At 35.2% G+C, this 27292-nt stretch overlaps 1 protein-coding gene across 3 annotated transcripts in view; it reads left to right on the top strand.

Annotated features, from left to right (window-relative positions):
* The first annotated feature begins 1247 nt into the window (after positions 1-1247).
* Positions 1248-27292, top strand: part of LOC100253521 (calcium-transporting ATPase 9, plasma membrane-type) — a 71501-nt gene continuing 45456 nt past the window's right edge. The window contains exons 1-4 of one of the 3 annotated variants that reach the window (XM_010656859.3): positions 2474-2861; positions 2940-3276; positions 21107-21223; positions 21332-21374. In XM_010656859.3, coding sequence (XP_010655161.1) covers positions 3268-3276; positions 21107-21223; positions 21332-21374 — 169 coding nt within the window. In that variant the 5' untranslated portion in view covers positions 2474-2861; positions 2940-3267. Of the gene's footprint in view, positions 2063-2473; positions 2862-2939; positions 3277-19950; positions 20018-21106; positions 21224-21331; positions 21375-27292 lie in introns of those variants that run through there. The other 2 variants (XM_002275038.5, XM_059739748.1) reach the window with 2 other exon arrangements.

The following is a 27292-nucleotide window of genomic DNA, read 5'->3' as shown; positions in this document are numbered from 1 at the left end:
TTTCATTTCTTATTATCATATCAATGGTGGGTCTTGTGGGTTGTCTTTGATTTGAAATGTAGCATGATTTGTTATGTTATAGTATAAATATATAATATTTTTAAAAATTAAATATAAAGTTTAAAAATTCTATGACATCGATTTGGTGTTATATTATTTGAATTATTGGTGCGTATGGTTAATTTTGAAATGTTAGATAAAACGCCGAAGAAATGAATTAAGGTACAAAAATAAATAAAAATTAGATTGAAAGAAATTATATTTACATAAGTTATAAAGGAAATTAAACCTCTTTTATGACAAATATATATAAATTTCAAAAAATAAATTGGCCCGAAAGTTGTCGTAGCAAAAGCAAAAAGTTCAAGAAAAAGGAGGGCAAAAGTGAAACTTTTACTTAAAAGTCATATTAAAAAATGCCCCACTTTATACTTTTGTACCATAATTTTTTTTTTCAATTCTTTTTTAAAAGTAGCAATTTTTTTTTTTTTGATAAAATATGATAACTTTTATTATAAACTTATCTTATGTATTTAAAAATTATTTTTAAAAATTCGAGGATGTAAAATTGTTTTAATTCTTCAATCATTTTATTTGTATACACTTCGGGTTTTGTTTTTAAAAAGAATTATTTGTATACACTTCGGGTTTTGTTTTTAAAAAAAATAGAAAATGATAGTATCTTCTGTGTAAAAATATAATAATTCTTATTACTAACCTATCTTATATTTTTAAAATTTGCTTTGAAATTATTTAAATTTTGAGGTAGTGATTTTTTATTGATTTTATATCTCGGGCTTTTTGAAAAATCATTAACATGTTATTGATGGTTTTAATTTCCTAACATTCACAAGAAAATATTTTTCTTTTTTGGCTGATTCAAACAATACTAAAAAAAAGAATCCACATATGACTCGATATCCAAGTTAGCACCGACAAAAGTCTCTTGATTCTCTGATGATGGAAAACCGAGTTGGAAGCAAATTACCAAAAGCTTATAACAACATTGAATATACTTTAGAGTGAAAACCCTTTTTATATCCCCTAAAACCCATCAATTTCATCCCAATTAATTAATCAAAAACCCAAATGAATTGCCAAAAGATTTTGGTGCAATCTATGAGAATCCAAGAAATCTCTCTTTCCAAAAGTCCACATCACTAGGAAAAATGGTCACATTATCTCCCACTACAAACGTGTATCAGTGTATGTCATTCCATTCCCACGTTTAGAAAAGATTCCACTCCAAAGTCCAAATCGCCTTTTTGACGTTTCTCCCAAACTTTCTCTCTATCCAAATAGCGAAAAGTCCAAGTACCCTTTAGCAATTATGAAGAACCGGAAGTTTCCTGGAAGTTTCCTACATGTTTATTGTAGAAAAATTCTACGATGCCTCCTTCGGTACCATGCCTCCATTTTTTTTTCAGCCATTGGATGAAAATGATTAAATCTCAGCCATCCAACCCAATATGGATTCGGTACCGTAGCATAACCCTTGTAATATTTTTGGTTTTAATTTTATTTTTCATTTTCTGCGATGAATCGTTACCGGCGATTGAAGGCGTTATTTTCTATTTGGTTGACTGCGGTTGTTTAAAAGCCGAAAATCAATGCTCAATTCTCGGTAAAGTTGGTTTTGATTTCGTTTTTTTTTGGTTTTTTGAAAGAAAAAAAAAGAAAAAAAAAGTATTCGAACTCGGTCAATGCGATTGTAGATCGTGTAAATTAGAGGGAATTCTATGTTTGGAGTTTCTAACAATAGGAAACGGAATTTGCGAGCTGGAAAAACTTCAGGTTGATTTTGTAGGCAAGTTTTTGTTTCTTCTTTTGGTGTTTCACGATTAGTGATTCCAGTAAAGAACCGCGAGGTGGCTCCGTTGAAGACCGGCGGCGCCATCTCTCGTGCGGCAGGCCAATCATGAACGGAAGTGGTGACATGGAGGCTGCATCTGCCTCTGGCGGTGGCATGGTCGGCGGCGATGAGGATGAGGTGGTGTATTTGGATCCCTTCAATATTGCTACCACCAAGAACGCTTCTGTGGAGACGCTGAAGCGATGGAGGGTAAGATTTGTTGCGCTTTCATCATTGGTTTTGCTGTTGCATGCACTGTATTTCAATGCAGTGCCATTAATGAATCATCAATTCTTTTACTTTTTTATTTTTTGTTATTGAGTGTGAATTTGTTGGATTTTGTTTTGTTTTGTTTTGTTTTTGTTAATTGGTGTAATGGAAAATGGGGTGTCACTGATTTTGATTTGAACTTTGTTTGGTTCCTGAGAAAGGTAGGGGATAATAATGAGGAAAGTATAACAATTGGGCAAAACCAGAAAACACATGCAGATATTTAATTGAATGCTGGATGAGAAATGGAACCGCAAAATCATTTCTGACACATGGGACTTTTAATTGTTGAAATGGGAGGCTGGTCGTGATTCAATTTTGAATTCACCTCTGTTTGATTTCTCAGAAAGGAGGGGAAAATAATGGGAAAAGGGTGGCAATTGGGCATATCTGAAGATTTGTGCAGAAATTTCATTAAAGGCTTGATGGGAAATTGAAGTGCAAGATCATGCAGGCAGATTGGATGTGTGAATTATTGCAATGGAGGCTGGGTCGCAATTCATCTGTTTGATTTCTGAGAATGGTAAGGAAGAACAATGGGAAAAATTCATAAAAGGAGCAGGCCAGAAGATATGCCTAGGTATTAATTGCGGCAGAATGAGAAAATTGGATGGCAAATCAATCTGAATAGTCAGGCAAAACTGGAACGATTTTGAAGAAGAGTTGACTGGATATTGAGAAGCTGAAGAACAGGATGGCCAATACGGTTATCCAAATAGTCCATGGAACTTTCTACAAAGTGAGAATTACAAGACTTCCTTACTGATATTTGACTTAGTCCACGTAAGACTAAGATTTGAACATGTCTTTGATGCAGAAATAACTGTTAGAAGATTCAAGGACGGTAATTCTTTTATTGTCTCTGCTCCCTGGGAAAAATTGGGTTTCTTCTGGATGCTACACCCAGTCACAACATCAAAGTTCAAACTGGTTCAATACATGGTCAAGAGTTGGAATGCTTGCAAATTGAATGACTCTCGTCCAATTCGTGATGCTAAATTGTTCAGAAGTTTGTCTTGGACATGTTTATCTTAGACTGGATGGTGTGCTTATCAGAAAAGAGAGGGTGCTGGAGTTCTTATTTTCAATAAGAGAGGTTAAATTCAATCTGCACTTCAAAATGGTGAAGCATTGGTGCTAAGAGAATGACTGAGGTTAGTGCAAGAAGTGATTTTTGCTGGTTTCCTAGTGGACAAGATGCTAAAGGGGTGATAAAATTTTGTGGAGGATAAAATGAGTGTTTCCTTGTTGGTTGGTTAAAGGCTGACCTGATAATGAATCATCCCAACACCATTGCAGCCATCTTGAAAAAAAAATAAAAATAAACAAAGATAGGGAAAAAGGATGGTTGTTACAGGTTCTTGTAATGATATTGCTTCTGTTTCTTCAATAATTTATTTTCGTCACTTCGGTTGAATTACTCAAAACTTTTCAATCAATATTAAAAAGAAAGGGAGAAAAAATAAAGAACGCCCAACAGATTAATGATGTATACTTAATACCCAACTACAAAAAGTGATATTCAATTCCCTTACCACAAATCTTGAAAAGACAGGCATTTGTTTGATAAAAAAATTAGTTGAGAGAGATACCCATAGAAAATCCTTGAAAAAAAGGGTTTGAATAAAATTTCTGTTTGAGCTTGAAGAGGACATGGATGGTGGTCATAATGGTTCCAAATTGTTAATTGGACCCCCTTTTTATCAAAATTCTCATGGGTTTGTCTTGAAGCATTGACAACAAGAGGTTAAGCTTTTAGAGGAAGGGCTTGTTTCACATGGTATCAAGGGGCTGGTTTCTTGTTAAGAGTGGTAGGTTTTTTCTTCGCATTTTCTTTTCTCTTGCTTGCCATGTGGCCTTTTTTTATTCTTCGTGTGTACTTTGATGTGCCATTTTGTAAGTGCTTTTAATATATTCTCCTTATTTGCCTATTAAAAAAGATGTTTCTTTGATGCATGAGCCTGCGTAAATGTGCTGTGTTTGTCATGATTGTTCAAACAAGCGGCATGTGGGTGCACTGGAAAAAGTATCCCCTTTTTGCCCGACCCTCTCATAGTCATCCCTTCTTCCAGATTTATTTATTTTTTAATTATTTTTTTATCTCATCTCTATATTATTTATTTATTTTTATATTTATTATTTTTTTACTTCATGTTTAAAACTTGTGATTTTAATTTAAATTAATAAAAAATTACAATTTTAAATCAATTTCTGATTTAAAAATAAGTTTTTTTTATTTAAAAATGAATTTTAAATTAAAATTATGATTTTAATTTTAATTTTAAATTTGAAACTAATTTTTTGATTTTCAAATAAAAAATTAATTTTTAAATAATGTATAAATTATTATTTTTATTTTTATAATTATTTTAAATTTTAATAATTTATAAATTATATATTTATGACGTCACCGGTTCGACCAGTGAATCGTGAACCGGTAACTTTTTTGGTTCAATGATTGGTTCGGTTCTAAAAACATTGATTATAACTAAAGACATTGTGTTGTAATGTTTAGAGTGATAGTGGATCCGCTGACTGGGGATGCTCTTAAATGTGTAGATTGGAAGTTGTACTATGGGGTTGTTATAGGCATAGTTGGTAACTTGTAAAACTTATTGTGTTTCACTTTTCTATTTTTCTATATCATGTATCGTAATTTTGATATAGTGAAAAAGAAATAGAAAATATATGCATATGTGTGCATTCTATTGAAAGTATTAAGTATAGAATAATATATGACTAATTTTATGAAAGATGATAGGATCTAAAGTGTTAAAACTATATCATATCATATGAAAACATTGAATATTAGAGTTTTGACAAGTTCAGATTTACAATAATGACTTTAATATATAGATTCATCATATGTGTATATGCCATTATGTGTCATATTCAAAGTTCTAAGTTTTCAGGTTCTTATGATTCCTTCCCCACCAAAATAGAAATAAAAAATGCTAATATATTAAGTAAAATTTTTTATTTGCCAATCACCATCATTTTTAATGTCAATATTCAAACCTTTCAAATGAAAATTTCCTAATATTTATCACAAAAATAAACTTAGTTCACTTCTAACATAACATTTGATAGCAAGAACGTTGCTTTTCATATAGGATTGTTTTACCTATTTCTCCTTTTTAGGATCAATTTTTAATCTTTTAGTATATTTTAAACAATTAATACAATAAGTTATTTTAATAAAAAAATTATGGAAAATAGTTGAAGATGTATATATCGTTGTATCATCATATAAAGTATCATATCTTGCATTGTATATGTATCATTAGATACGCTTTATGGTAAGGTATGAATTGGATTACATATTGATTTTCGTAAAAAATGTGTTGTATTGTTGTATTGTAAGTTTTGAACAATTATGGCTATAGGTTCTTAGAGATGGTTTTTTTTAACCATTGTGTTTTTATTTCTTTAACATGTCTGTGTGTATATTAAATTTTAGCTTTGGGGGTTTCCAAATCAAACCCTTTAAGTTGGAAATTATGATAGCGTGCGATCTTTTATTTATTTATTTATTTTTGAAACTTAGTTGATGCTATTGGAAAATCTTTGTAAATATTTTTTAATATACAATTCTACTCTCAAGTCCTAGCTCAAGTGGCAAGGACTTGGGGTGTGGATATGGGAGATTCATGGTTTGATTTCTAGGAAATAAAATAAAATGTTATTTATATGTTGGAGATTTTGGGAAGTGATTCGAAGGATCCTTCGGGCAAGGAGTTGGTGATTGGAGTTGGGTAGCCGGAACCCTCTAAGGAATTGAAGCTTTATTGCGTTTTTGGAGGGAGATGTTAGCCTTCCCAGAAAGTTTGTAAATTTTAGCAATTATGTGGGGATGCTAGTAGCAGGGTTCGAGAAAGAGATCAATTCCCTTTTGAAGAATTTGGAGGCAAGAAAAGGGTGTGGGGTAAAGGTTTTAGGTGGAAGGAGGAAGCACCTCCTGACATCCCATTTTGAGAGGGAATTACTTAAACTTGAATACTTGATTAACTACGATAGTTCTTCGTGTACTTTCAGGTGGAAGGAGGAAGCACCTCTTGGCACCTTGTTTTGAGATGGAATTACGTAAACTTGAGTGCTTGGTTAACTACGATAGTTCTTTGTGTACTTTCAGGGGAAAGGGGAGGAGCACTAGGGACACAACACTCGTGTTGTGAGGTTGTTGCTTTGTTTTGTTTTAGAGGGTTTGGGTGGGGGTTGGGTTCAGGGGGCTGGTTTCTTGTTAAGAGTGGTAGGTTTTTTCTTCACATTTTTTTTTCTCTTGCTTGCCATGTGGCCTTTTTTTATTCTTCGTGTGTACTTTGATGTGCCATTTTGTAAGTGCTTTTAATATATTCTCCTTATTTGCCTATTAAAAAAGATGTTTCTTTGATGCATGAGCCTGCGTAAATGTGCTGTGTTTGTCATGATTGTTCAAACAAGTGGCATGTGGGTGCACCCATAAAAGTTTGCCGAGGACCTGAGGTAGGAATTAATTGGATGCTGGTGTGCTTGTGTATACTAGATTCAACGATAGAGGGAATTGCCATTTGGGACACTTGACTATTACTACGTTTGCTCCTAAATCGTCCAACCAACTGCACACCTGCTGTCATACTATTAGTTCAAGATTTTTCATGGCTAGTTGGTTCTTGTCCATATAACTCTTATAAATGGGTTAAGAGGTCATCATAAAAGGGATTGAATTTTATTTTTTGATTGATCTAAATTCTCTTAGTTCTGTTCTTTGATTTTTCTCCTAGAAATTTCTACTAAAGAAATTGTTTAGGGGGCTGCTATTATTGCCTCCAACTTCCTTTTTTTTCCTTTGATTCTACTATATTCTTCATTCAAATTCAAACACCTTGCTGTCAATGTGGCTGACCTTTGACAAATAACCCCTGTTTGGACAATGCTTTTATGCTGGATTATTACCTTTAAAAAAGTTCTTCTGGCTAGAATATGTTGATAGGGCTCAAACCAAAGTTGCTGGGTGAGGAAGGAGAAAGGGGTCTTTAGAGAAGATTTTATGGGAGTTGGTAATTAAAGTTTAGCTTGCATTTAGTTTGGAAAATATTTTTTTAGTTTATATTTCTAAAAACAATTTTCATTTTCTATTTTTTTTTTTTAAAATGAAAATGGTAAAGTCTTGATTGGTGTTGACCGCCTATTCAGATGAAAAACAATGAAAATATTGAAATCGCATTTGTTCAATTTCCTTTTCATTTTCTTTGCTCTATGTTTTATTTTTAAAATCGTGTAATGAGATCCTAATATGCTTGTAATTACAATAATAAAATGCATTATTTTCTAATATAAAAAATATGTATTTGATTCAACCTAAAATCATAATAGTAATATGAATGGGATCATCATTTACTACGTGATTTTAGTCATATTTATGCTCCTTTAATATTTTTAATATTTATATTGTGGGTCCCTCTGTTCTTTAAGTTATTTTGTTAATTTTTCTCCCCCAACATTTTTTTTTTGAGAATGTTTTACAAATTTCTTAAGAAAATTATATAAACACCAAATTTTTGTGTTTTCACTTTTTGCCTTTTTGTAATTTAGTTTTTCCCAAAAATGAAAATGGGAAAAAAAATATCTAAATATGTTTTTAAACTTGATTTCTGTTTTGTTTGAAAATAAAAACAAAAAACAATCTAAACAAACAGGATCTTAGGTTCTTTATTTCCAAATTTCTGAGAAGTCATTAAGTTGATGAGGTGTAACTCACAAATCAGGAAGACACCTTTGTTTGAGTGTGGAGGTTCATTGTGGAGGCATCTTAACTTAAGCAAGAATGTTTGGCTGCATGTTATGGAGGTCAATTGCGGAACTCATCTTTATAGAATGAGTGGGTCACTATTGCCGAAATTTGGAGAGGAGCAATAAAACCTGACTTAAATGTTATTTTGATTAATTAAACTCAAATTTATCTGAGCACATCACCAGGGGATAATAGAGTGCAAGCTAAGAGAGAAGCAGGGAGAAAAATTAAAAGTCAAGGTTAGGAAACCCCTTGGCAATACTTTGTGGTTGAAAAAGAGGTTATGAAGCTGTATTCTATTTTTGAAGTCCAAAAACTAATTAAAATTAAAAATAGCTACTTATTAGTGCTGCCCTAAAATAATAAAACTTAACCCATTAAGATGTTTTAATCCTGGCTGTTCATTGCTTATTTAAGCTTATCACATGGTGCATGATGGACTCTTGGGCTGTGCATCTTATTTTTGAGCAGATTTCAAGAATTTTGGGTGGTTTTAAAGAATCAAAAACTGTTAGTCATCTTAGCCACTGCATCAGTGCCCCCTGGTTAGAAGAAACTCGACCTTGAGTTGCTAATATCATCATTCTTGGGCCACCTTGTATGGAAGTAGCTGCTCATCTGATTATAAATATGGGTTGGCAACTTCATTTGGTAGGCTTTGTCATTGATTTAGCTAACAATCTTGCATGGGCCAATGTTTTTGACACGAAATATGGGATGAAAAATAATAAGTTTTGTGTATTAGATTGACTATACACACAGTTTATATAGAAGATTACAAGAGAAGAAATAGGAAACAAGAGACATAATAAGAAACTAACTTATTCCTAAACCAACTTATTCCTAAATCATGAAACTATCTATTTACAGAAATAGGAAATTAACATAAAACTATCTATTTATAGAAATAGAAAACTAACATAATTGAAAAATAATTCTTCTATTCTATTTACAGCTCAACACTCCCTCTCAAGCTAAGGAATAGATGTCTTCCATTCCCAGCTTGAATACAAGATCGTGAAACATTGAACTGTTCAACCCTTTTGTTAGGATATGAACTAATTGATGTTCTGATGGAACATAGGGCATACATACTACTCCTTCCTCCAATTTTTCTTTGATGAAATGCCTATCAATCTCAATATGTTTTGTCCTATCGTGTTGTATAGGGTTATGAGCAATATTGATAGTTGACTTATTGTCACAATAGAGCTTCATAGGACCATCCCACTTGATTCTCAAATCATCTAGAATAATCTTCAGCCAAAGTAGTTCACACAACCCTTGAGCAATGACCCTAAAGTCTGATTCTGCAGACGACCTTGCTACCACATTCTGCTTTTTACTTCTCCATGTTACCAGATTACCTCCAAGAAAAGTACAATATCCTGAAGTTGATCTTCGATCCACTAGGGAACCTGCATAGTTAGTGTCGGTGTATGCTTCTAGAGCAAGAGTATTGTTCTTCTTGAACAAAATTCCTTTCCCAGGGTTGCCTTTCAAGTAATGCAGCACCCTGTAAGCAGCTTGAAGATGAAGTTCTCTTGGATCATGCATGAATTGACTAATCACGCTCACCGAGTAGGCGATGTCTGGCCGAGTGTGAGCAAGGTATATGAGCCTACCAACCAGCCTCTAGTACATTCTTTTATCCACCACTGGTTCTTCTTTAGCTTTTCCCAACTTGTGGTTTGGATCCATTGGGGTAGAGACTGGTTTACACCCAATCTTCCCTGTTTTTGCCAATAAATCAGTCACATACTTTTGTTGAGAGATGAAGATCCCTTGTGTGGAATATGCCATCTCAATACTGAGGAAGTACTTCAGTTTCCCTAGTTCCTTTATCTCAAACTTTGTTGCTAATCTCTGCTTCACTTCATGTTTTTCTCTCTTATCATTTCTAATCACTATGATGTCATCAACATAGACTAGAAGAACAATTACTCCCCCTGCAACCGAGTGCTTAATGAAAAGAGTATGGTCACCTAGGCTTTGTTTGTACCCAGACTCTTTCGTGACTTTTGCAAATCTCCCCAACCAAGCCCTAGGAGATTGTTTTAGCCCATAAAAGGCCTTTTTCAGCTTGCACACCTTGTTACCTGTGTTTCTCTCAAATCCCGGTGGGATGTTCATGTAAATCTTTTCATCTAAATCACCATGAAGAAATGCATTCTTAACATCATACTGTAGGAGTTGCCAATTGTAGTGGGCAGCTAGTGACAACGGGATTCTTATAGTATTCATTTTTGCAACTGGAGCAAAAGTCTCTTGAAAATCAACTCCATAAGTTTGAGTGTACCCTTTGGCTACCAATCTTGCTTTATGTCTCTCAAGAGATCCATCAGCCTTATATTTCACTGTGAAAATCCACTTGCAATCAACAATGTTTTTCCCTTTCGGTTTTTCAATAATCTCCCATGTTTTTATTCTTTTCTAATGCACTCATCTCCTCTCTCATAACATCCTTCTATTCCCTTTTTGTCAATGCCTCAGAAACAGTGTTAGGGATGATAGTGGTGTTTAGACTCATGATAAAATTCTTATGGGCTAGTGATAAGTGCTTAAGAGACACATAGTGTGATAGTGGATAGAGTGGTCGGTTAGTGCATTCTCTGGTGCCTTTTCTAACAACAATGGGAAGGTCTAGGTCTAGGTTGTCTATTGAGTCAGTGGAAGTTTCACCAGGTTGTGTATGTAAAGGTGGGTTTGATTTTACCGTGATTTCATTCCCAGGGTCTGAGTTGGATTCTTTGACCTGCTTTTGTCATGGAATGACCTTTTCCCTTGAATATACCTTAGGAAACTGTGGAAAATTGCGAGTGACACTGGTTGGAATAGGGGATGACACGGGTTCAGTGGTAAAATTGGGTGACTTAGGTGTGATTCACTCGGATGACTCAGGTTCTTCATCACCATGGGTTGAGACATGAGGAAGGTCAAGAGGTTCAAAGGACTCACAAGGACTATCTTCCATCATTGGAATCTCCTCTTGAAGAAAGGACTTGGGGAAAAAAGGTTTATTTTCTGTGAAGGTGACATCTGTAGAGATGTAAAATTTTCTGGATGAGGGATTGTAACACTTGTATCCTTTTTGAGTGGATGAGTAACCAAGGACGACACATTTTATGGCTCGGGGGTCTAGCTTGTCTCTATGTTGGTTGTGGACATGAACAAATGCAGTGCACCCAAATACCCTAGGAGTGAGCCCATTTGAAGTTCTGAAGTGTGGATAGAAACTCTTAAGTATCTCTATGGGACTTTTGTTGTCTAACACTCGTGAGGGAATTCTATTTATCATGTATGTGGCAGTAAGAACAGCTTGCCCCCAATAGGACTTAGGAACATTCCCTTGAAAGAGTAAGGCTCGGGTTGTGTTGAGTAAATGCCCATTTTTCCTCTCAACTACCCCATTTTGTTGGGGTGTGTTAACATATGATGAGTCATGGAGAATGCCTTGTGATTGAAAATAGGGTGACAAAATCTGGTTGAAGTAATCTCTACATTGTCTGTCCTAAAGCTTTTTATTTTAACCCTAAATTGTTTTTGAACCATTGAGTGGAAATTAGGTATAACAATGCTAACATCAGATTTTTGTTTAAGAAGATCCATGTAACCCGAATGCAGTCATCAATTAAGGATACAAACCAACGAGTCCCAGAAACATTAGGTATAGTCGAAGGACCCTATATGTCACTATGAATCAAATGAAAAGGATGAGAACTTCTTTTATTGCTAATAGGAAAAGATATACGAGTATGTTTTGCCAATTCACAAGTTTTGCAATGAAACTCAGAAATATCTAATCCTTGGAACAAATGAGGAAACATGACCTTTAAAACCCTAAAAGATGGATGACCTAGACGTAGGTGATACAACCAAATGGTATCTTTATTTGAGGAACTGAGAAAAGACAATGAAAAATTATTACTAGTTTTCTGAGATGATTCAAGGTGGTAAAGACCGCTCCTTTCCTTAGCAAATCCAATCCTCCTCCTCGAGCCTTATTCCTGAAAAACAAAATAAGAAGGGAAAAAAATAGCATAACATTTAAGATCATGGGCAAGCTTTTGAATGGAAACAAGATTGGCTGACAATTTTGGTACATGGAGGACATTTTTAAGAATAAGGGTAGGTGTGATGTATATGTCTTTGAAACTTGCAATGGTAGCTAAAGAGCCATTGTCCACTGCAATTTTCTTATTACTTGGGCTTGGGGTATAGGTATGGAAAAGTTGAGATTTGGAGGTCATATGGTCTGTGGCACTAGAGTCTATTATCCAAGAGTCATCATAAACCCTCTGTGAGACATTTATGCAAAAAGAGAGTGAAGGTGTATCTGAATGAGCAATCTTCGACATCTTCCACGAAAAAACCCGATCTCTTGGGAATTAAGGCAGATCGTGAAAAAAAAAAAAAACAGTGGCAATGAAGGTTGGTAAAAGAACACGTGAAACAAAGAAATCCAGTTATGAAGGCCAGAAAAATGGTGATGAAGGCCAAAATGATACCCATGTCTTAAAAACCTACAACTCTAATACCATGACACGAAATATGGGATGAAAAATAATAAGTTCTGTATATTAGATTGACTATACACACAATTTATAGAGGTGATTACAAGAGAAGAAATAGGAAACAAGAGACATAATAGGAAACTAACTTATTCCTAAATCATAAAACTATCTATTTATAGAAATAAGAAACTAACATAAAACTATCTATTTACAGAAATAGAAAACTAACATAATAGGAAAATAATTCTCTTATTCTATTTATAGCTTAACAGTTTTTATTTCTGATATTGTTGTCCACACCTGCTGGAATATGATTTGTAGTCAAAACAGCCCAGACATAGTTCCCCTGCCTCGAGACAACCTTGCATCTATGAGAATAAGCTCAAGCTTTGAATCTTGCACTGCTTCTTTTTGTTTGCTTTCTTACCTATGTATTGAGTGATAAATAGTTTCTGGGCGCTCTTTAGCCTTCACATTATCCTTCTTTGAGTTTGACATAGGAGTCTATACGTTTTTTGAAGATTCAGGCCATATACCCCTTCAAATGGAGAAAGTTTGAGTTGTGTGACTCTTTGAGGAATTGTAGGCAAATTCAGCAAGTGAACATATCAAATCCAAACGCATAGGCTTGTCCTTGACCAAGGTTCTTTGTAGATTAAGTGATCTTCTACCCGCAACCTCCTTTTATTCATCCATTTGCAGGTGGAAAGAAGTGCTAAAATCTAATTGTGTCTTAGTCGTCTTCCATAGTGCTCACTAAAGTGTAATAAACTTCAAATTTTGATCACAAACAATGGAATAAGGAACATCATGCAACTTTGCAAACTTTAAAGAAAAATTTTGTTACAGTACTGGCATCTATTATTGTCAAACAAGGGATGGAGTGAATCATGTTTGAAAAACTGTCCACTATCCAATACATCATTGTGTCAGAGGAAGGCCTAAGTAAAAAATTTGTACTCAGTGCTATCCATGGTTTATTTGATATGCAAAGGCTTTGTATGAAGTCTTGCATTCGTATTTGTTCCCTTAGGCCATTTACATACATGGCATCTTTTATCTGTGTCTAATGTCTTGCCTCAAACTCGGCTAATCATATTCCACCAAGTTTATGCTCTTATCATATCAAAATGTCCCAAAATCTGTTGTCGAATGACAATTTTCTCCCTTGGATAACAATTTGGGATACAAAATTGATTACTCTTAAAGAGAGTACCATTCTAAAGGCTATGGTTTGCTTCTTTTCAGCCATACAACATTTAAAATAGGGCCAAAATAAATGTCTTTTTTTGTACAAAACTTTAAGCTATCAAATGCTAACATTTGGACTGGCATTCTAGTCAATGAGGAAGCACGTCGACACATGGCATTGACAACTTTATTGTTAACAACAACCTTGTATTTCAGTGTGAAAATAAATTGCTGTAAATAATTCACCCACATGCTAGGGCTCGAGTTTAGGTTTTATTGATTGTTAATGTATTCAATTGCTTTATGGTTAGAGTTCAAAATAAAATTTTTAATTCTCCAAACAAGGCTACCTATCTCTTAATTAACACGCAATGGTATAGAATTCCAAGCATGTGTAGTGTATCAAAGCTAAGCTTTACATCATTGAGCTTTATATCATTGGGCTATGTGCCATGTCTCTTGACGAAAGACACTTTTATGCTGACTTTAGAAACGTCCCAGTCTACTCTAAAAATCTTCTCAAGGTTAGGTAAGACAAGAATAGGTGGTTCAATTAGTTTCTTCTAGGTTGCAACGTGGGTGGGTTGGGCTTCACTAAACCTGAACCAACTTGAGAAAAGCCTTAGCTTAAGGAATCTCAATTTGACCTAAGGTTGGGTTGGCTTCACCAACTAAAGCTCAACCTAAAGCTAGACCAACTTGAAAAAACCCTTAGCTACCTATCTCTTAATTCACACACAATAGTATAGAATTCCAATTATGAATAGTGTCTCAAAGCTTTACATCATTGAGCTTTTCACAATAAAGGGCTATGTGCCATATCTCTTGATGAAGGACACTTTTATGCTGACTTTAGAAACATCCTAGTCTACTCTAAAAATATTCTCAAGATTAGGTAAGACAAGAATAGGTGCTTCGATTAGTTTCTTCTGGGTTAGGTTGGACTTAACTAAACCTGAACCAACTTGAAAAAAGCCTTGCCTTGAGGAATCTCAATTTGACTTAAGGTTGAGCGGGAGCTATGATTGATGCTTCACCAGCTAAAGTTCAACCGAAAACTAGACCTATAATACATACATTTCATCATTTGATTTGTATTTTATGTCCATTTGGCTATATTTTAAAATGTCAAATTTTATTTTTTTATTAAAAATAAAAAAATGAAATTGTGATTAATTACTAATAGTATTTTGATACTCTCACTGCTAGATGTCGGTATTACCTTTACTTTTAGAATATAAAGTAGATAAAGTAATGAGAGTGGTCTTTTGTGCAAGCTAGACATAGAGAAGGTGTATGATCATGTGGACTGGTCTTTTTTCTATTGGTCTTGCAAAAAATGGGTTTTGGGGGAAAATGGATTGGGTGGATAAGGTGGTGTATTTCCACGACCAAATTCTCTGTTTTAGTGAATGGCACTCCCTTTGGTTTTTTTTCCCAAGTTCTATAGGTTTGCATTAGGGGGATCCTCTTTCGCCTTATTTATTTATGATTGCAATGGAGTCGCTTAGTTGTTTTTTGAAGAGGGCGGTGGCTGGTGGTTTTTTATCTGGATGTCAGGTGAAAGGTAGGTTTGGAGAGGGTGTTCAGGTTTCTCATTTATTATTTGCTGATGACACTTTGGTTTTCTACAAGGCTTCTCAGGATCAGATAACTTATTTATGTTGGTTACTTATATGGTTTGAGGCAATTTCAAGGTTGAGGATTAACTTGGAGAAGAGTGAGTTAATTCCGGTAGAAAGGGTGGAGAATTTAAATGTTTTACTTGCTGAGCGGGGGTGCAAGGTGTGAAGTCTACCTTCCACTTATTTGGGCCTTCCTTTTGGTGCTCCGTTTAAGTCTACAACAGTTTGGGATGGAGTTTGAGAGTGGTTTTGCAAGAGTTTGTCTATGTGGAAGCAACTATATTTCCAAAGGAGGGAGAGTCGCTTTGATTAGAAACACTATTTTTAGTTTGCCCATTTATTTTGTCTTTGTTCTGTGTGCTAAGGGTTGTTAGACTGAGACTTGAACAGATTCAGAGGTACTTTCTCTAGGATGGTGGGGCATTAGAGCACAAACCTCATCTTGTTAAGTGGCCGGTTGTTTGTCGACATAAGAAGAGAGAGGGCTTGGGGGTTAAAAATCTTTTAGTTTTTAATAAGACTTTCCTTTGTAAGTGGAGTTGACGTTTTGTGACTAAGAGAGGTGCCATTTGGAATCGGGTAATTTAAGGCAAGTATGGGGAATTACTAGGGGGTGGGCAGTTTAGGGGGTTAAAGAGGGGTATGGGGTTGGGTTGTGGAAAGTGATACAGAAGGAGATCTTGTGAGATTGTAGTGCTCCTTTGTGGTAGGCAATGGGCGAAAGGTGTTGTTTTGGAAGGATAGGTGGTGTGGGGATAATCTTTTTGTGTGTTAAGTTGGGGGCTGGAGTCCTTGTTTCTCTAGATCTTTTAATGATTGAGGTGTGGATTATGTGGGGAGATTTTTGGTGTGTTTGCAGGGGCAGAGAGTTCGTAGGGATGTTGAAGATACTTTGTTTTGGTCGGTGACAAAGAGTGGTAAGTTTATTGTTAAGTCCCTTTACCTTAGTTGGAACTGGACTTGGGTGGGTCTTATCCAGTGGGGGCCATTTGGATTTCTTGGGTTCAACCTAAATTAGATTTTTTGCGTGGGAGGTAGTGTGAAGTTTTTTACGTGGGAGGCAATGTGGGGTAAGATTTTAACATTGGATCAAATTCAGAGACAAGGTTGGTCTTTAACAAATTGATGTTTTTTCTACTTGGACGTGAAGAATTTGTTGATCATTTGTTGTTCCATTGTGAAATGACTAGGGTTTTATGGGAGCTGATTTTTGTGCTTTTTGGGTGCTTTCTTCGTTGGTGAGAGAGATACTTTGTTGGTTTGGTGTGGTTATATTGTGGGCAAAAAGTGCAAGAAGGTTTGACAAGCAACCCTTTTGTGCTTCTTTTGGATGGTGTGGAGGGCAAGGAACAACATTGCATTCGATAATGTGGCTTCTTCCATCCAAAAATTGAAGAGGGATTTTGTAAGCTTTTTGTGGGCTGAGCCTAAAGTTTTTGGATGATTGCCCACTATCTTTAGTAGGTTTCTTGAATGGTTGGGTACTTCTTATTCTGTACTCTTTTGCTTGAGCTTGGGTGGTGAAGGGAGGTTTGTTTTTCTTGTACACTTTGAGCTGCTTATTTTGGCAGCTCTTTTATTTTAATTTAAGTCTACTTATAAAAAAAACATATAAAGTGAAAAAGTGGACCAACTTTACTAATTGTAAGTATGATGGAAAGTTTTATTTCATGTTGTTAAATATTCTATTATATAGAATTATTGTTATGTTAGCTTTACATTTATTGCAAGTTCTATGTTATTCTACAATATATTCTAATTTATATCTACAAGTGTGGAAAGTGTTAGATATCATCGCTGCTTTTCATTGATCTTTCTTTTGAATTCCCATTTATCATCTGGTTGACTCACTTCATTGATCATCCCAAACAATCGGATCCTTTTGATGAACCTGACTTTGAAAAAGTTTTTCAAAGAAATCATCCGGTTGAGAGATTTCACTTCAATGAACTGGAAGTTCTGTTACTTGGTAGGTATCCTTATTTGATCAATCTTATTGTGGTTGTCAAATATTGGATTGGTGTGGGTATTTTCTGTTTGGTATCCTCTTCTTCTAGGAAGCATGATAGTGATCTAAACAAGACCCAATCAACATGGCTCTGTTACTGCCGGATGACCAAAGTTCAAGTGGAGCAACAAAAACCTGACCTTAATGCTGTCTAGATTATTTAAACTATATTCTATCCAAACACAACCAAAAAGGCAAAATAAATCAAACTTAGAAAGAAGCAAGGATAAAATGAGAAGCTAGGATTAGGAAATCCTAGGATGTCAATCTTTGTGGTTGAAGGGAGGTTGTGAAGTTATCTTATTTTTGGGTGACTTGAATTATTTTGGCTGCTGTCAATGACTTAAAAACCGTTCAGCCATCTCAGCTACAGCATCAGGCACTTATAGCATGCTAGCCTCTGTAAACCTTTTGAAAGCAATCTATATACAAGTATCATTGGGTTCCACATAACATGACAGATTTCCTATTCTTGCCCACTGATTATGAACGGCCTGATTCTGCATTTATTGGAAAACAGTCTTTAGCCCGTTCTTGCTTCTGAATAGCCTAGCTGATTATACTACAGTATGGGTTGCATAAGGCTTACTTGCTTAGTTAGTGTAATGAAGAAGATAATTTATGATTGCAAGTCTTTTAGGTAAGGACGAAGACAAATAAATGTAGTATAAGTCTAAATTAAAAGTTCTGACAATGGAAGAAATAGTAATTACTAGCCAAGAGATTAGGAAGAGTTACTATTGTTGTTCTCTTGGATTGTTCATTTATTAGGAGGGATTGAAGTGGATGACATCCCTAGAACTAAAGTTGAAATAGTGAAATGCTTCTTGGCAGTTCAAAGCAAGGTTCAAAATATTGGCCAAGTCCGATATGAGTTGGCAAGTTGTATCTGCGTCAAACCTTTCCGAGTTGAGTCGGATATCCAATACCATTTTCAACCTAAACTTAGTCAAGAATCGATTAAACTCGGTCGAGATTCCAAGTTGACTTGGTTGAATCATTCGAATTATCGAACATTTCTCTAGTTAAACCCAAAAATCATTTCCCCCTTTCAAATCACAACAAAAGAACATCTAACAACAACAAAAAACTAAGAAATCTAAGAAAAAATAGAGATTCTCTTCAAAAGAGAAGTTTTTCAAAGAACTATTGACTCTATACCCACGATGAAGAAGAAGAAAAAGAAAACATCCCAACAAGATCATAGATGGACTCTAGTGCCTTCTTGTCGGAGATGTCATTGTGGTGACCACCTGACCGATGAAAAAAACATCAAATTCTTCCATCAACAATGATCTTTGCGTGTGGGTTTTGCCTGCCTTGGTTGAGTTACTTCGTCTTTGTATTCTCATTGATGTGGCATGGATGTGTTTTGCAAAGGAGGCCAAACTAGGTACACCGAGCCTCGGACTACCCTCTTTAGTTTCTCTCTTTATTTTGGGATGTGAAGAACGTGTGGTGGTAGTTGGCGTTTGGGATTAGGGATTTGAAGAAAGGGGGTAATGTATTATGTTATATAATAGTGATTTATTATTTAAATGCACATTGCCTCATAAGCTAATGGTTTTGAAATGGTAAAAGAAAAAGTGAAAATTCAATAATTTATTGTTACTATATAAATTGCATCAATTTACGTAATATATTATTCTATATGGTAATTCATATCAATTTAGGTAATATATTATTTTATATAGTAATGTTACCATATATAATGTAGTATTTTATATGTTAATTTATTGTTAATAATAAATTAAATATTATTGTATTAATATATTTTTAAGTTTATTAATTTTTTTGAAGATTATTTAATTCTACCTATTTTTTTCAATAATTTTTATAATATTTTAAATATCTTATTTTGCTTATCATCTTATACCGAGCTGAGATACTAGATCGATGTGCCTCGGGACCCTCCGAATCAGTGTCTGATACTGCAACTTTGAATCATGGTTCGAAGTTGTATGACATTTTAATTAAAATGAGAATTCCATGAGATAGCTGCAAGGTCTTGGGTGCTTGATGGGACATGTATGCTGGGAAACTAAGTTCATAAGATGATTCTTGGTCAAATTCAAATGGGGAACCTGAGATGGATAAGATTGACAATACAAGATGGATAAAACTAGAATGGGTCCCTTTTTGTGAAGATTGAGTTAACATCTGAGAATAAGATGACGAAAATTGAATGAGAGGGTTTAATATTGTACTGTCAAGCCCAATGCATGCATTAGCTTGGAGCACTGTATATTTCTGGTTGACGACATTGTGGTGTAACAACACTAAAAAGAGTGTAGGCCATCGAGTATAGGAGTCAGGTCATGGCTGCTTATACCTTAAATGGAATACTCGGCCTTGATGGAGTAGATGGGTGAAAAAGGAATCCTGTAACTGACATCTTGTAGTCGGTATAAGACTTTATTAAAAGTTGTGCTGAGGCATCTTGTGAATGGGGGAGTGCCCATCCAACAATTTCCTTTACATCCACATATGTTAATACATTTTGTTATTTTCTACACTGGTGCGTTGTTTATGTTATCTTTGCGAAGTAATTAATGTGATATTTTCTTTTCTGGTTGCAAGTGCATTTTTGGATGGGCACTTTTCTATAAAAGTTTGTATACTGAAATATCTTGTCCTGTTTATTTCCTTTTTAATCTGTGGTGAAATTTGATCACCTAAACTCTTTAAACGGATATGCAGCTGAAAACCCCAAGGTTAAAGTTTTCTTGATACATCCTGAATGTTCAGATAAGCAAGTTTGTTTGTAAAGATCCTGGTGTCATGCAGGTAATCAGACATTAAGGATGTAGTATTTATGAGAATTTTGTGTGATTCAACTAGAGAAATGATGTCATCCAGGATATAGCCTGTATAGTGTACTTGATTCAAAGTCAATGTACTGTTTATATCTAACTGAGCTGTATGGGATCTTGTTTATGTATCCCAGCAAGGGTTATTTGGAACTCTTGGGTGCTGCCCAAGGTGAGCTTCTTTGCATGGGAGGCTACTTGGAATAAAGTTTTAACTTTGGTTCGCATTCAGAGGATAGGGTGGTCCATGGAAAACAGATTTTTCCTTTGTCGTATAGAGGAGGAATCAGTTGATCACATTCACTGTGACAAGACAAGGGTTTTATGACATCTTTTGTTTTTGCTTTAGTGTGTCATGGGTGCTTTCCTCATCAATATAGGAGATGCTTTTGAGTTGACATGGGTCCTTAGTGGGTAAAAAAAAGGAAAACAAAGTGTGGCAGGCTGCTCCTTTGTGTCATTTTTGGACAATTTGGAAGGAGAGGAACAGTAGAGCGTTCAATAATGAGGAGCATTCTGTACAAGGGATTAAACTTTCATTTCTTTATAATCCTGGGCGTTGTCCAAATTGTTTATAGCTCTTGGCCCTTCTTCTACGGTAGATTTTGTGGATTGGATGGGATCTGTTGAGGGGTGCAGTTTTTTGTTGTCCCTCTTTGTTTTTTGGTGGCACTTTTAGGTGCTCATAGCATACTCTCTATGTACTTTGAGGCGCTTTCTTGTGCTTCTTTCTTTTAATATACTTTTTTCTTTATCCATAAAAAAAAATATCCAACTGAGCTGTAGAACTTTGTCTTTTCTGTCTGTAGAAACAGTGTTTGGCAAATTCTTTTTGTAGATGGAGATGGAGTTATTGTTTAAGTTCATAGGAAGCACTTATTTATATTCTTTATGCTTGATAGCTCCCTGCCTTTTTGTTAGCTAATATTTCATTATCCATCTCTTACCTTCAGTGAAATTATAGTTGTTCTTACTTTCTGTTGTTGGATTACTAACTATTATGCTTAAGATGCAAAGAGAACAGTTATATGTTCTGGTTTGGACTGAAGTGTTTTGATCTTTACAGCAAGCAGCACTCGTGCTCAATGCTTCTCGTCGATTTCGGTACACATTGGACTTAAGAAAGGAAGAAGAGAAAGAGCAAAGAAGAAGGATGATTAGAGCACATGCACAAGTCATAAGAGTAATGTTATTAATATTCCTCATTTATTTCACCTATCAAAAAATATTCCTCATTTATTTCAAATTTTTTTAATAAATTTCCCAATTCATGAGTACCTTCCTGTGTTAGGCGGCATTGCTTTTCAAATTGGCTGGGGAACAAGCAACAATAGGTATTTTACTCTCTAGAAATTCTCTACTTATTATACAATTATGTATTATCTTATAATGGTGAGCAAAGTGTCATTTACTTAGAAGTGGATTAGGCGGGCGTCTTTTTTTTTTCTGTATCATATTTAATGCAACTTTTGCCTGCATTTTTGAGCATTAATTGAGAATTTATGAGAATAGTTGAGGGGATAATAATATAGAAAGATGGACATATTGATGACAAAGATGAATCTTCTCATTAAAAATACTTCTACAAGGAAAAAAGAACGAAGAATAGGAATTAAACAAAATCTGTGAAAAATTAGACTTATTTTTGGAAATGCTTCTAATTGGGACTCACACCTTTATTCCTCCGGTATGAAAACTTGCTGTCTATGAGATGGTGCAGCAACCCCCTTTTTTTGTTCTTTAATGCAATGATATGTGGCAAGTTTGAAAAAAAATTAAGTTGATTGAAGTGGAATATATTGCTTTGTTCTCACGAACACATGTCCCCAAATTTGTAATCTCTGTTGATATTTATTCATGTCATTTTGTGGTTTGGCTTTTGAGTTTTGAACCATATAATATTATTTAAAAAAAAAAATCCTATATATAGATTGGATTTGAAAATAATATCCAATCTAATGCATTTCATACACATGGATATCCATGTGGGTTTTTTTTTCCCAAGGGATGGAACACCGCAGCTCATAGCTACATTTGTAATGTAAAAGGAAAACCACAGCCCATGGCTGTGTTTGTATGTAAACCAACTTGTGGCTGTGTTTTTAGTGCAAAATCCGTGATTTTTGCTTCCGCTAACAATTATTATCTTCTACCAACTTCCATAATTATCTCCAAATATTTTATCCCTATAAATAAAATTTTTAAATAAAAGATAATATGAAAATTTATATTAAGGTTTGTCTATTATTTTTTTTTTGGTCAAAATATCTTTATAAATGATATCTATTTCACAAAAAATTATAATTACTTGGAAAACCTTTTTTTTTCCCAATTTTATCTAAGAAAGATTTTATAATTATTGTTCAACCATCATTTTTATGATGTTCTTAAGTAATAAAAAAATGATTGAATATAAAATAAAAAATGATTGGACGTTTATTAAAATATTTATCACTTAAAATCCTTATTAAAATAAAAAAAATTTCAATATGTGTTAAGTCTATATGTCTAAAATAGTGATGATTTTTGACCAAAGTAAATACATAAAAGAAGTTTTCAGCCTTTGAATGGACAACACGCAATCCTCAAAAGCAATTGAATTTCTAGCCTTCCAAATGACCCAAAACAAACATAATGGTCCTTGCCACGCCACTTTCCTCTTCTTACCCACAAAAGAGCTCCTCCATCCTAAAAGGGTTTCCTTCATCGAAAGAGGAAAAACCCAAGAAACTCTAAAAAAAGAAAGGAGCAACATCCACACTTCCCTTGTTTTTTCACAATGAATGAGAAGGTGGTCAATTGACTCCTCACGCGTATGGCACAGAAAGCATCTATTTGCCAAAGTCTAACCTCTCTTTTGCAAACAATCCAAGGTTAGAACTCTTCCCCATGAAGCCTCCCACACAAAGAAGCTTAATTTGGGCTGCACACGAGTTCCAAATAATCTTCGAAGGGAAAGAAACAAGAGACACCGGCTGCAAAGCCCTATATAAAGATTTTACCGAAAAAACCCCACCCTTTAAGTCCATCCACCCTAACCTTCTTCCCCTCCAAACAACAAAACAACCTTTCCACTTCTTCCAACTCCCAATTATTGAAAGTCTATTGAAACAAGGATTCCCACTTCCCCCCCTTTCCCCCTCAGCTCTCCAAAATTCATTTACCCAAGCCTCTTTGGAAGATGCTAAGGCATATAATGAAGGAAAAGCCTTGCACAAAGGGATGGTTCCACACCACTTGTCTTTCCGAAACCTCACCTTCTTACCATCACCCACCACAAAGCCAAAAGAAGGGGTTACCAGATGTCCCATCTTACTTATTGCTTTCCACAACCCAACTCCATAGGCCTCCCTAGTCTCACAAAATCTCCACCCTCCTTTTTCCTCCCTATATTTCCCTTTAATCACTTGGTTCCGAAGGGCCTTTCTTTCATTTGCAAAGCGCCAAACCCACTTGCCAAGAAGAGCTCTATCGAAAGACCCAAGACTCTTAACTCCCAACTCTCCTTTTCTTTTGTCTAAACACATTATTGACCATCTTACTAAGTGCGGTTTTTGCTTAAGAGCCCCACCACCCCACAGGAAATCCCTTTGAATCTGCTCTAATCTCATTCTAACCACCCTAGGCAGTTGGAAAATAGACATAAAATAGATCGACAAATTGGACAAGGTACTTCGCATTAAGGTAATCCTCTCCCCTTTTGAAATGTATTGGCATTTCCACATAGCCAATCTCTTTCGGAATCTTTCTTCTATTCCATCCCAAGCTGCAACACATTTAAAAGGAGCACCCAACGACATTCCTAGGTAGGTGGAGGGCAATTTTCCCACCTTATAACCGAACTCATCAGCCAACTCTTCCACATTCTCAACTCTACCAATCAGAATCAACTCACTTTTCTCCAGATTTGCTCTTATCCTTGAAATTACCTCAAACCACATTAACAACCAGCACAAGTACGTCAACTACTCCTCCTTTGCCTCACAAAAAATTAACGTATCATCAACAAACAACAAATGAGAGACTTGGACCCCTTCACCCCTTTTTCCCCGAACCGAACAAGGCAACAAAACCCCCCCATCAACGGCTCTCTTTAGCAAACAACTAAAAGCCTCCATCACAACTACAAATAAGTAAGGCGACATGGGGTCTCCTTGCCTTAACCCCCTTGAGCTTTGGAAAAACCCAATAAGGCTTCCATTCACCATAACTGAAAACCTAACAGTGGATAAACACTACTTTATCCATTTGCACCATCTTTCCCCAAACCCCATCTTCTCCAACACCACTAGAAGAAACGACCAATCTACATGATCATAGACTTTCTTAATGTCTAATTTGCAAAGAATCGCCCCTCTATTGCTTTTCAAAATGGAATCTATTGCTTCATTAGCGACCAACACTGCATCCATAATTTGCCGCCCCTCCACAAAAGCATTTTGAGACGTTGAGATCACCTTAGCTAATACACCCTTCATTCTATTAGCCAACACCTTAGCTAACCACTTATACAACCCTCCCATCAAGCCAATTGGCCTAAAATCCTTCTAGTCCTCTGCCCCCCCTTTCTTAGACCTTATTAGATTTTATAGATTGGGTGTGTTTGTGATAAGGGAGAAGGTTTTTGTTTTTTCCTTGTTGTATGAGCCCTTCTGTAAGGGGGTGAGTTCCTTTATAATGTAATTCTGTGGGTCGCTATTGTAGCGCCTCTTTGCAATACAATCTTATACTTATTGATAAAAAAAAAAAAAAATAGTGATGATTAAAAAATAAATTATAAAACATTTTTTAGATAAGAAAAATTTTTCTAGTAATTGTACATTTTTATAAAATGGATATGAATTATAAAGATATTTTGAAATAAACTTTAATATTATCTTTTATCTAAAATTTTTTATTTATGAGGATAAAATATTTGGAGATAATTAGGGGAAGTGGTGAAAGATATTATTTTTTAACGGCCCATGGCTGCATGGCTGTGGTTTTCATTTTTCGAAAACAAAATCTATCTGGATGTCTGTGTGTATAAAATGCACTAAATTGGACATTATTTCTAAAACCAATCTATATATGGATTTTTTTTTTAAATAATAGTATTTTGGTTCGAAATTCTAATCCTTTTGGATATGGTAATATATGTGGTTGGTTAAAAGATAAGTTTTTTTTTTTCAACAAACAGAATGCCAATTAAGAGTGCTAGATAGAAAAAGAGGCTCACATGTACATTAGGAGTATAGAAAGCACACCACAAGACAACATGGTGTAAAGAAAAAAATACAACATACCGAAATGCCAACTATTTGATGATCCAAATAAATAATGAAACCCAAAGAATAAGACTCCTCCCTACCATCCCCCCTCACCTAAAAGAAAAAAAAGTTTTGTGGAATTGGTTTTTTAATGCTACTTCCAACTGCCCCTCATCTTCAAAGTTTTGTTCCTCTTTTTCCCTTCATATCGAAATATGCATAAAGGAGTCATCCTTGCCTAGAAAGTTATTGTTTTGGGATCATTGCCCAGATCAATTGAACTGCATGAGATGGGTTTTATTATGGTTTTAGGCTTCTTTAAGATTGGAAGTTAATTTGAAAAATAAATTAATCCTAGTAGGAAAGGTCCCTAATGTGGAGAAGCTTGTTTTGGTGTTGGACTTTGGGGTGGTGTAGCTTCTAATAACTTATTTAGGTTTGCCTTTGGGAGTCCCTTTTAGGCCTTCAATTGTGTAGGAAGTGGCAAAGGAGATGTTTTTAAATGCTTAACTATTTGGCGAAGGCAATACCTGTTAAAAGGTAGGAGGCTCACTTCTAGAAACTACTCTTTGCAACACACCTATTTATTTCATGTCCTTTTTTATTATTCCTAAGGCGATGACACAGAGATTGGAACAAATTCAATAGAATTTCCTAAAGGGAGGAGGGGCACTTGAGAGAACTCGATTTAGTGAAGTGATTCTTGATTTGCAAAAAGATAAGAAAGGAGGTTTAGATATTAAGGAGTTCTTCATTCTTAATAAAGCCTTATTCGGAAAATAATGTTGGAGATTTGTTACGGAGAAAGACGTTCTTTGGAGAAAGGTCATAATAGGACAGTTTAGGGAAGAGCTAGGAGGATGGTGCCCTTAAGTTGGGACGGAGGAATATGATGTTGGCATGTGGAGGGTGATAAGAAGAGGATGAGGAACTTGCAAGGCCAAAATAAGATTTGTGGTACACATTGGGAGAAGAATCAAGCTTTGGCAAGATGTTTGGTATGATAATTCTCCTTTTAAGGACTCTTTTCCTTCTCTTTCCTCTTTTATAGCTTTTAAGGAGGCTTGAGTGGTTGATGCTTTGGTGGTAGAGGGTGGGTGGGTTATTTGCTACCCATGTTTGCTTAGACATTTCCAAAATTAGGAGGTGAGGATAGTGGGGTTTGGATGATTTTAAATTTGTTTTATCCATAGAGTAGTTAGAGATTAGTTCAAATTAATCTCTTAGTTTTTAGGATGTTTCTGGTTTCCTAAAATAAAGGGCTTAGATAATACCTGAGTTTATAAATTAGTTTGTAATTCAGTTCAATAATATATCGGACCAGTGTTTCTTCCTATTGCTTGGAAACATGGTATCAGAGTAGGCTGTGTAGTTGAAGAAAATACCATGGTAAAACTGCCATGACATGGACGAGCAAGGGCGACGACTCAAAAGTGTCTTCAGAACCTTCTTAGTTGACCTCTACATTGTTCCCACTATTGTTGATCACTCATCCTTTCAAATAACTACTCACAAGCTTAATGACAAAAAATTCCTTCAATGGTTGAGGGCTGCTTAGATGGTTATTTGTGAACGCAGGAAGATTGGATATCTCCATGGCACAATAAAGAAGCCAAAGGAGATTGGTCCTACGCTTCATGCTTGGGACGCTAGTTACTCAATCGTTATGGCCTGGCTTCTGAACTCGATGGAAGAAAACATTGGCGAAAATTACATGTATTACTCAACTGCAAAAGAGCTTTGGGAAGCTATGAATCGTGTTTTTTCAGACCTTGAAAACTCAACTCAAATGTTCGAACTAAGAAACAAAGTTTGAAATTTGAGACAAGGTGATATGGATGTAATACAATACTTCAATATTTTCAACAAATTGTGGCAAGAAATAGATATGTTTGATGATTGTGTGTTGAGTTCTGCCGAGGATGGTGAAAGATACAAGAAAATGGTGGATAAAGAACAAATATTTGATTTCCTTGCTGGACTTAACAAGGAGTTGGATGAGG

This window comes from Vitis vinifera, chromosome 9, assembly GCF_030704535.1.
Source record: "Vitis vinifera cultivar Pinot Noir 40024 chromosome 9, ASM3070453v1".
In the NCBI taxonomy this organism is placed as follows: Eukaryota; Viridiplantae; Streptophyta; class Magnoliopsida; order Vitales; family Vitaceae; genus Vitis; species Vitis vinifera.
The sequence above is the reverse complement of the archived record's forward strand: the minus strand, read 5'-3'. Positions and strand labels throughout refer to the sequence as shown.